Source organism: Meleagris gallopavo, chromosome 15 (genome assembly GCF_905368555.1).
Source record: "Meleagris gallopavo chromosome 15, MGAL_WU_HG_1.1, whole genome shotgun sequence".
Taxonomy (NCBI): Eukaryota; Metazoa; Chordata; class Aves; order Galliformes; family Phasianidae; genus Meleagris; species Meleagris gallopavo.
Window position 1 is genome coordinate 16,295,770 of NC_139418.1, and position 10,537 is coordinate 16,306,306.

The 10,537-nt window shown below is 49.1% G+C and overlaps 1 protein-coding gene and 1 long non-coding RNA gene across 2 annotated transcripts in view; one reads left to right on the forward strand and one right to left on the reverse strand.

The window, feature by feature from the left end:
- Positions 1–7,008, reverse strand: part of LOC109370150 (uncharacterized) — a 32,825-nt gene extending 25,817 nt beyond the window's left edge. Inside the window, exon 1 of the long non-coding RNA XR_014886582.1 lies at positions 6,709–7,008. This is a non-coding gene — a long non-coding RNA (uncharacterized LOC109370150). The remainder of the gene's footprint in view (positions 1–6,708) is intronic.
- On the forward strand, positions 1,043–3,018 carry LOC146543354 (uncharacterized). Its single transcript, XM_085236719.1, has 4 exons — positions 1,043–1,289; positions 1,376–1,405; positions 2,140–2,265; positions 2,678–3,018. The coding sequence occupies exons 1-4, from the start codon at positions 1,134–1,136 to the stop codon at positions 2,873–2,875; spliced, it is 510 nt and encodes a 169-aa protein (XP_085092845.1). The 5' UTR covers positions 1,043–1,133; the 3' UTR covers positions 2,876–3,018.
- Positions 7,009–10,537: the final 3,529 nt, after the last annotated feature.

The following is a 10,537-nucleotide window of genomic DNA, read 5'->3' on the forward strand; positions in this document are numbered from 1 at the left end:
CTCAGGAGTGTTTTCTCACCACAGCCTCCCTCAGATGCCACTCCTTGTGTGAACCATACTACCCCTTGCCTCCCAGCACGGAACTAATTACATTACTTTTTCCCTTTAGAGCTGCAGTATTGCAGAGCTACCCCAGCCCTGGTTCCCCAATTGCTCTGAAGATTCTGCTCTCCCAACATTACCAGGAGCTGAACCCCTCTTGCGTTCCCCTGCCCTGAGCCCACCTTCCCCCATTGCATCCCCCCATGCACCGCTGCAGTTTGCACCTCATTCCAGCCCCTTTCCCTCTGGCTCACACATTCACAAGCACAAGTGAAACCAAGCACCAAAGTTGCCCCCATGAAGTGCTGCATAAGGGCCACACAATGAACCAAACTTCCATTCTATAGACAGTTCCCCCAGAATGCTGAGCTGCAGCTGACAGCTGAGAATGAAGACTCACGCAGCACTGTCAGAAAAATTAGCGATGTCTGGATAAGGTCTGCTCCCCACTCTTACTAATTATGGCAAACAAACGACCTTCTGTCTCACTGACAGGTCAGAAAAAAGACATTTCCCATAGGAAATGGCAGTCCTATAGATGGACGTGAACCTCTGCTCCCACATTGCTGCCGAGGTCACATTGCAGACAATTGCTTTGACCCTGAGGGCTCCATCTTCAGCTGGCATCAGCTACAGAGGCTCTCAAACCATTAAAGCAGGATAAAATGCAGCACTACAGAACACAGTCTCCTCTGATGAGAAACAATGGTCTTCCAGGCTGTGTTACTCCAAGTAGAATAAATTCCTCGGGCATTAACAAGTCCTGCTTTGGCAGCACCTTGCACGACATTGGTGCCCTCGCATGGTTCCTGCTTGCACAGAAGCACAGCCCCCAGGGTTAGAGGTGTTAGGAAGTTTACAGGAGCATTAATCAGAAATGCTTCTCAGATCAGATATGCTGCTAATTCGAAGGCTCAATTTGTCACCTGTTTCCTACTTTATTGATTTGTAAATGAGATAAGAGACTAATCACATCCTGCCCTTACTGAGCTTCTCTATATAAGTGAGCCCAGCATCCGCCAAAAGAGAGGAGCCTGAATTCAACACGCTCTTCAGGTTGGAGTCCGAGCCTCCAGTGCAGCACCTTCCAGATGCATCCATACGTGCTGCTGCTGCTGCTGTGTGGCTGGAGTGCATCCAGCCACCGTCTGCCTCCGAAGGAAATACTGCTTCTGCAGAGCAAGACTAAATCTGCCATCATTGATGAAATGCTTTGCTTACTTGAAAATGAAAACACGCATGAAAATGTAATCCCTTTTCCACTTGCCCCACGCCAGATTTGCCTCTCAAAGTGATTTCCAATTTGTAACATGGAGGTTTCTGTCTTTTTCAGGAGCAGCTCAACACGCCGACCTGCATAAAGGTAAGGAACGGCTGTTTCTCATTTCTTATTCCCAGGAGGACTCACAGTTTACCAGCTTACGGTATAACTGAGAGAAAAGCTCCGGGGACATTTCAAGACAACGTGCCCAACGGCAGCGAAGGGCTTGTTGGGCTCCAGAACAGCTCTGTGAGCCGTAGGGTAGGGGGGGACCTGCACTCAGACACCTGGACCAGGAGGGGCACAGGGCCACCACCAGGACCCAAGGCTGGCTCAGGGACAGTCCTGAGTGCTCTGCTTGCTTTCCCTATATATCATGCTATATTGTTCAAAAAATGGCTTGAACATGGCTAGCATCCCATTCTGGCAGCTCTCAGACGGTGCATCCTCCTCAGTATCTCTGTGTTCTTTTTAATGCTGTTCAGGAGAGATTTCCAGCAATGTTTGTAAGGTCTTTTCACTAAATGATGCAATACAAGGAAAACTGCTTGGCGTAGCTATCTATGAGCATCCTACATCCAAGACAAAACGCTTTAACTAGAAGGAACTTAATTCCAAGAGTTGTCAGATTCTCCATCGACAGAAACTGCACTTTCTCTGCAGAATTTGTGTCTGTGATAGTTATGAATGCTGCACTTACATACTCTTAAGGGAAGGTATAACTAAGAAATACCTCCAGAGAAAAATTGTAGGTGATTTATTCAAGATGGTTTACGGACAATTAACATCCTCCTACAAACCAGAATGCAATTTTCTTTCCCACTTTTTCCTTCTAGAGCACAAACTGTGCCTGTAACAACACTGAGGAGTTTATTCACCAGCTAAACAAGTTGGAATCTCCATGTATGAAGATAGTTAAAAGCGATATGAGAAAGCTAAGAGACAACTGCACAATTATGAAGGTAAGCTTCTGCTGTTCAGTGGTAGTTTCAAACATTTCCCTGCAGTTCTCCACCTGCCCAGGCTTGCTGTGCTTGATGAGCTGCTTCAGTCTCCTGTTAGTTCTCTCAGAAAGCACAGAGCTGCTGAGACCACACGGAGCATCCCAAGCTGCCCAGTTTCTCCAGGACATGGATATTACGAGGGAAATTGGATGTACAAATAGGAGTTGGACTTGATGATCCATATGAGTCCTTTTCAATCTGGGATATTCTGATAGCCAGGGCTGCATTCACTGCTGGTCTGCAAGAATGGTGGAAAGTGTTGTGGGGCTGGAGCCTCATCCCAGGCAGCTAAAGAGCCCTGAGGAATTGCAGAGCCTTGGGATGGAGTGCCTCGGTAACTCCTGCATCACTCTCTACTCTTTTCCCTTAGAGAAATTCAGCCCACGGACATTCCTGCAATGAGATCAGAGCAGATTTCCCCAAATTCAGAAGCAACCTGGAAGAATTCTTGAGGTGGCTCAGCCAGACAAACAGCTGCAGGAACATCGTGAGGGACGAGTCGGATCTGGATGGCAGCAGCGAAAGCAGCTGCCCTCTGCTGCAGAATTACTGCAGAGAAAGGCTGTAGGAGCAGCTCCCACAGCAGCAGTGGGGCTGCCTTGGAATGGGGGGCAAGGAGGGGGTCCCACAAAACATGAATCTGTGCTAAGAGCTAATGCAAGTAAGTGTGACTGAAAACCAAAGACATCAATTAAAACTTTATCGACCGCACGCAGCCAAGTGTCATCATTTACCCTGCCTGTGGTTATCAGATGTGAAATGTGGTTGTGGCACCTGGGATGCAGGGAGAGGTGCTGGGTCTGGGGTTTGTGCACACAGGGACAGGAAACACAGCCCTGACCTGCTCACATGTGTCAGGTGGGGACAGGAAGGGTCTCCACGTGGAGATGAGGGCTAAGGGGCTGAGATGCTCAGTGGGTACCAATGGGACCCAGGGCAACCCCGCTGGAGATGTGGTACAACCAGAGCCCACCCTGCACTGAAGTCATTGCTTGTTGGTGGTGTTTGCATTAAGTTTCCATAGGAATCTGATCAAATTAACATGGATGTTTCACCTTTTGCCCTTTCACTGCACTCCAAAGAGCTTCTGCTCAGTTTTTTTCAGGGTTTTTCAGCATACATTTATCCAAAACATTTCCACCAAACCCCAGACAGCATGCAGTGCAGAGCGGGATGTCAGAAGTGATGCTTGCATCTTACTGAGCATAGAATACAGAATCACAGAATGGTTGGGTTGAAGGGGCCTCAAGGATCATATGGGCTAGTTGCTCCCACCAGTTCAGACCCAGCCTGGTCTTGAACACCTCCAGGGATGGGGCATCAACAACTCCGTTTAATTTATGTCACACGAGCAGAAGAGCTGCTGAATTACCACACTTCTGTGCAAAAGAAGTGTTTCTCCAGCATGCTCAGAAGGTTTCAAACTGTTGGATGTCTGTGTGATAAAGCAGCCACTGGGGTTGCACTGTGGGTCTCAGCTCAGCTCTCTGTACTCCCTGTGCCTGGTGCACAATGACTGCTATGGAAAAACCCACAGCTCAGTAACCTCTGTAAGCAGATAAGAGATGATGCACATCCAGCACTCAATCTGCCTCACAGAGCACTACTCAGCACTCTGAGCAATACCTGAATTTGCCCACATGCTTGGCTCCATCTCACTTTCCAGCACACTTCAAAAAGGAGCAGGTTTTAAACAAACCACTTGTAAAGTGGCTGTCTTCCAATGTTTCTCATTCCTGAAATCACTGTTTCACATCGCTTATGTGCAAACTCGCCATTCTTCTAGTGCTTTACTCCAGGAGATGCATCTCCCTCACTCACCAGCACTGCTATCCCAGGAAATACTTCTGTTTAAAGAACAGAAAGGAATTGAAGAATGCTTAGTTTGGCTTCATACAGCCTAGAGATGAACAAAAGTGCTCCTGTCCAACCCAATGAGAAAGAACAGAATCAAACCTGAAAAGAGCCCAGAACTGTCTGCTCGAAGGGCTGATCCATATTAGCAGTATCTGTCACTACTTCCAAGAATCACAAACCTCACAGAAACGCAGACAGATACACCTCTCAACATATGGACCATGATGGCTGGTAGAGTTGTCATGCTTTTATGAGAGGCATTTACTGTGGAGGAGCCCATAATTTTAAGGAGCTGGCAGTGCCATTCCACTCCTCCTGCAGCTGACTTTGCTGAGCCACGTTGGGGTTCTGCTCCAAGAACTCACTCTGCCCCTACCTTCAAAATATCAGCATTAATTTTACTGCTAACATTGTCAGCACGATGCTTGGCCTTATTTCAGAAGCAATGGCATTCTGATATTCCACTGACCTTACCAGAAAGCCCCTAGCAGCCCAAGCATGATTCATATTTGCTTTAAGCTTTAAGTCCATACAGAGGTAAAACCCAAGCCACCCACTCTCACTCCCATTGTACCCACACAGAGCTCTTGCTCACTATCTCCATATTGCCATTTACTTCTCAACACATCCAGCTTTCTGGATCGCAGGTTTTTAAGTCCCATGTGTGAGCTCTGCAACTGGGATGGAGGCCCTGCTGCTCACCTGAGCCTGGCAGGTTCTGGGACACACGGAGCTGGAGGTGGTGGCCTCCCACACCAGCCCACCCCAAAGCAACCCACCCTGCCTGAGATCCCGTGGCCAATGGGTCCCACCTGAGCCAGGTGCCCATCCCCACGGCCAGGGAGCTGCCAGAGCTCTGCAGGGAGGAACTCCCAGCACTGTGCTGTCATTCAGTGCATGCACACAACAGCTCCTGCCCTGCCTGCATGCACCAGCTCCCATCTCGTGCTACCAATCCCTACCAACCACACACAGAAAGGAAGGTAGCATTCACACAGCATTACAGAGAGCTCTCATGTCTCTACCAGGAGGCTTTCACTGGAAACAAGTAACACCACAAGTTTTTGTTCCAACAGATGAATCAGACTTCTGGTACAAATGACACGCTTGGAGCAGCCCTCCCCCTGCTCCTCCCACCCTGCTGTAGGGGTGCACACCACATCACCACTTCAGTGCTTAGAGAGAGCAGAGCAAGCGATGAGCTGCAGAGAATCGCACTGAGCCTTAACGTGGCCATCACAAAACGAGGGATTTGGACGAGAAAGCAACCAGAGCCGGGCAGACGATGAGAGACTCTGATGCAGGTTGTGCTTAACATCAATACTTCTATGGAAAAACAAAGAGGCCCTCTGAGAGGGATGGCTGATAGCATCTACCACCACGGCAATCTGAAAGCAATATTGAAGTCACAGCAGGAAGAAGACGATGCCAAACCCGCAGGATTTAACCCAAAGAAGGCAGTCAGACACTTTCAGCACTGAAATGGTTTCTCCCTTCCCATGTCTTTATCGAAGAGTGAGGAAATACAAGGGGCGCTGAGGCTACGGTACCTATTTATCACTGCAGAGATATTTCAAGCTTTGTTTTTCTCTTTAAAGACAGAGCTGTTAGCCACATCCTCAAGTCATGAGTGCAATGAGCTGCAGGGGGTAAAACACCTGTTCTTATCCAGAGGCACCAGAACCATCTCTAATAATATTAGCACTATCATATAGAATGGAAAAATAATTTTAAAATACCATACTCAGAAAAGTCAGGGGAAAAAATAGCAAGCATTAAATCATTCATTTGCAGTAACACTCCATCAGAAATCCATAGACTGGAACTACAGACGCCAGCACCAGTATCTCTACGGGAAGTGTAAGAGAAATCATTTCCCAAAGACTTCAGTTCTCCAGAAACCCAGTCTGCTCCTGCTCAGGAAGAGTCCTGAACTCACCCTATTTCTCTGTATGCAATTTCCTAAGCTATTTGAGCCTTCATCCAGACTTTGCAGCACAAAACTCCAAGTATTCTCAAAGGCAATCGGAAGAAAGTGGAATCTGGATCTGATATCATTGGCAACAGCACAGTCTCCATTCTAACAACTTCCATAAGCTCTGGGCTCTCGTGTCTTCACGCATATTTTACATGTGATACATTTCATGGGAGAAGGATTTTAATTCTTATTACTGCCAATTAAACATCTCTTCCCTGCCATTATCACAGAGTCTGAGCCATCTGCGTGGGCAGCAGCAGCAACGGGAGCACACTGCCCTGCTGCCCCTTCAGTAATGGATCCACAGCAATCAGCACCGACCCACCTGTGCCCACTCTTGGAACCCAGACACTGTGTTTTTGTAAAGCAACGCCCCCAGAACCCACTCCAATGTCGAACACTGCAAAACAGTGGCTGTTCTGCTTCAGCTTAAACACTGCCATCGAGGAATTGCTTATTTTGATTAAATGGTGGGGGGGGAAAATGCACCATCATGCAAACCTTGTTCCCACTGGTCAGAGGCTGCCTCACTGCATCAGCAAGTTGCATCAAGGAAAGACACTTACCTGCTGGCTTGGCTGCTGCAGACAGGATGCTACAGGAACAGAGATGCCGACTGGTGCAGTCTGCAGTGGGGGACGTTCACAACGTATTTCAGCTTTTGAGGAGTCATAAACAGTAGCTACAACAATCAAGAAAAAAGGGTGAGATGCAGGGAGCACCCTCCCTCAGACCACAGCCCACGATAAGGCTGTGTTTGAAGAGCAGCAGGAGCTGAGAATGCACGCAGTGGTCATCGCTGTGCCTCAGCTTCCCTGCACAGCCCAGCTGCATTCCCAGCAAAGGGCTGTGACATACAGCAAATGCAGGCTGAGTTCCAGCACAGAGCCCTGCACTCATAACATCTCCACCCTGCAGAGCTCCAGCACAAAACCCCGCATCTGCTGCGTCCCCATCCCACAGCACCCGGCCCTGGCAGCCCACAGGAAGCACGGTGCAGCTTCCCGACACGCAGGTGACTTCTCTGCAATATAGGCAGGATCCAAATGACTCATCAGAGCACCCCTTGTCCTACTACTGTTACTCAGCCCAGCATCTCGGTTCTGCAGAACTCTCCTTGGCTGCAGCTCTTCCAATTCTGCAGCTTCCCAGCGACAATAGCGTTTCCAAATTGCAAGAACCTTAAAACACAACACGAGGCACTACCTGTTTGCACTGTAGCCCTTATTTCCAAAGCTTTTCAAGTTATAGTTATCAATTTAATAACACAACATCTCAGATGCCTCCAGGCCTACAAGCAATCCACATCACATGAAAAGGTCTGCTCGTAACTGCTGCTAGCAGAACTAATAGCTGCTCTACCCCAAAGCACCCGTGGAGGATTACACCACTCAGAAAAGCACTGCAGCCATATCCAAATAATTTCTCCAAGTGCTGCTTTGCAGCCAGGGAAGATTTATTTACAACAAAAATGAGCTCTTGAAAGCATCATTGCCACCCCATGTGGCAATCTACAGCGGTAGAACTGTAATCCCAATACCTGGCTCAGGCACTCTGCTTCTGGCCTGCAACAAGCAGCAAGAAAGGAGAGGATGCAGCCCTGGGAGGTGGGCACAGAGCCCCCTCTGTCAACACCCCAAAGAAGACCTTACACTGCTCAGTGTCCCAGCAAGAGCAGCAGCAGCCTTCTGCTGCCAGCAAACCCACCAACCCGCAAGACCCAGCCCCACCAGACTCCAGGCATGCAGGTATGCGAAGCCTTCTGGGAAAACCATCTGCTAGAAGAAGAGCTCAGCTGTGTCTCATTTTGCTGCTCTGATCTCTCAGGTTTCAGGTGTGTGTGTGGTGACTCAGACCAGCCCTGCAGTGCGAGCTCCCTGTGAAGTGTCCACATCAGGTCAGAGCTGTCGCTTTCACTCCTGATTGTACTCCATCACCGGGGTTTGGCAAGGGATGGTGCCCTGTGCTGGAGCTGTGCTCACTGCTGCTCAGCAGTGTTTCACAAACAGCAGCACGTATGAGCTCACGGTGTTTCTTTCTGTCCCTTGACGTGGAGCACAACCATCAGTTTTCTGTTTCACACTTTGGGATGAGTCTCTCCAACATCTCTCAGGCTCTGCGTGTCACCTCCACTGATCCTCACCTTGCATGCCTCACCCTGAGGTGTCCCCAGGTGGCCATGAGCCTGCACGAGGGGACGCAAGCTGCACTGACAGGATTGGTGACACTGGTTATTCTTATGCACCAAACCCTGCAGATACCAGATGAACTTTCCCAGGCATCAGCTGAACACAACCTTACCCCATGAGTAAAAGAAGCTGCTAAAATTGGGTAAAATATATTTACTACAAACAATAAGCCAAGGAGGCAGAGCCACTTCTGTGTTTTCCCCACTTCATGAGGATCTTTCACTACCTCACCATGCAGACAGTGTGCAATAACTGGATTCCTATGACTCATCCTATGGAAAAATGTACATTGCATTGTGCAAGTTGTAATGCCTTCACCCTGAGGGCCAGCAGCACAGTGACCACTGCTCCAAAGGGTGAGAATCACTCACATTCAAGAAAGCAGGGCTTCGGGAGGGAGGGAGTTTGTTTTCAGTTTCATTTCATGTATTTCAAATTGGATGTTGCTGTTTTTGGAAGATATCTGCTCACAGGTGGCAAACTGAGCATCTCTCCACAGCCCCAGTGCTTGCAGCAAGCAATGCTTCATGCACTTTCTGGCTGCAGCTTGTGTAGTCTATTTGTTTTGTTTCTTTGTGGCATGAGAGCACATCTGTGGCATCTTGTTCACAGGGCTGTGTCAGTGCCCAGTGTTTACTCCAGTGTCTGTCTTCAAATTTAGGACAGGTACAGTAGAAATAGAAGAGTGTAATACTGGAAAGAACCTGCAAAGAACCAACCCTAGAGGAAGTGGGCACAGTAAATAATGCTAGGAGATGAGCCCCTTGCTACTGTTTGCCTCTAAGATTAAATGCACCCCAGCTTTCATGGCTTCACAACCAGAAACTGCTCAATTTCCCACTTCCTGCGAGTGCATCGTGCTGCTTACTGAGAAAACCCAGGTCATCAAGTAGAGCGGAGAGCAGAAACCAACCACAGCCATGCCGACTGTGCAGAGCCCTGCCCACAAGCACAGGGGCACAGCTGCCCTTCCACCATAGTCATTGCACACAAGAGAGCTGTCCTGGGAAGGGATATGTGAAGCCAGGAGGGAGCAAAGGCTCTTCTCCTGGAGCCCCAATCTCCTGCTGCACCCTCCCCAGCCCCAGGGATGGAAAGCCAAACTCTACGAGGTGAAAAACATTGCACGTAGTGAGCAAGCAGGGAGCAGTGTGCCCTGCAAATATGGACCACTAAGATGATTGGAGGGCTGGAGAACCTCTCCTATGAAGAAAGGCTGAGGGAACTGGGCTTGTTTAGCTTGGGGAAAAGAAGGCTGCAGGGAGAGCTCATTGGGGGCTTTCAGTACTTGAAGGGAATGTATAAACAGTAAGGGAAATGGCTTTTTACAAGAGTGGATAGCGATAGGACAAGAGTGGATGGTATTAAACTGAGACAGGGGAGGCTTAGGGTAGATATTAGGAGGAAGATTTTCACTCAGCGGGTGGTGAGGCACTGGAACAGGTTGCCCAAGGATGCTGTGGGTGCCCCATCCCTCTGGGCAGCCTGGTCTGGTGGTTGGCGACCCTGCACATAGCAGGGGGTTGGAATGAGATGATCATCGTGGTCCTTTTCAACCCAGGCCATTCTATGATTCTATGGCTCCCAAGGGCAGCGCTGCTCCTGCCTCTCAGCCTGCAGTACTGCTGAGATATTGCAGCGTGGGTGGAGGCAGAGCAGGGGAAAAATTAACACTTTTGAGGAAGCAACAGACTGAGGCTGCGGGGGGTAGCAGAGCATACGAGTTCACACATCGCACCGAGTCGGAAGTCTTTTGTTTGTTTCTTCTCATTCAAGTGCTGAGATGAAAGTGAAGGAAGGCAGCGTGGAACCCAAGCAAAGGCTGCGAGCTCACAGCGGGAGTGCCTGGAGACATCACAGTGCAGGGCCTGAGCTGCTGTAGCCGTGAGGAGCAGCAGTGCTGCCTGCAACATCACAGGTGCCACTCTCTACACTTCAGGCCAAATGTTGGTTTTCCCCTCTCAGATGATTAGATAGGAGATGCTTTTTCACTGTAATCACAAAGCAGCAGTTTCTAACAGAAGATAACGTGCTTCAGTGAGTCTACAGAGCTGAATGTCTATGCTTTAGTTGATTCCTAACCTGCACGGAGGGCTGCAACACTGCTCAGCAACACACCACATGCCCACACAGCTGTGCTGAGGCCATGGTTTAAGAAACCACATGCTCACATTGGATGTGGAGTACCAGCATGGTCTGGGCTTGG

What these genes read in the sequence shown, in the direction of transcription:
- LOC146543354 (XM_085236719.1), top strand. Translation starts at nt 1,134, where the DNA reads ATGCATCCATACGTGCTGCTGCTGCTGCTGTGTGGCTGGAGTGCATCC. An exon ending in ATGAAAACACGCATGAAAAT is followed by an intron (nt 1,290 to 1,375) that starts GTAATCCCTTTT and finishes TGTCTTTTTCAG; the next exon opens with GAGCAGCTCAACACGCCGAC. An exon ending in ACAACTGCACAATTATGAAG is followed by an intron (nt 2,266 to 2,677) that starts GTAAGCTTCTGC and finishes CTTTTCCCTTAG; the next exon opens with AGAAATTCAGCCCACGGACA.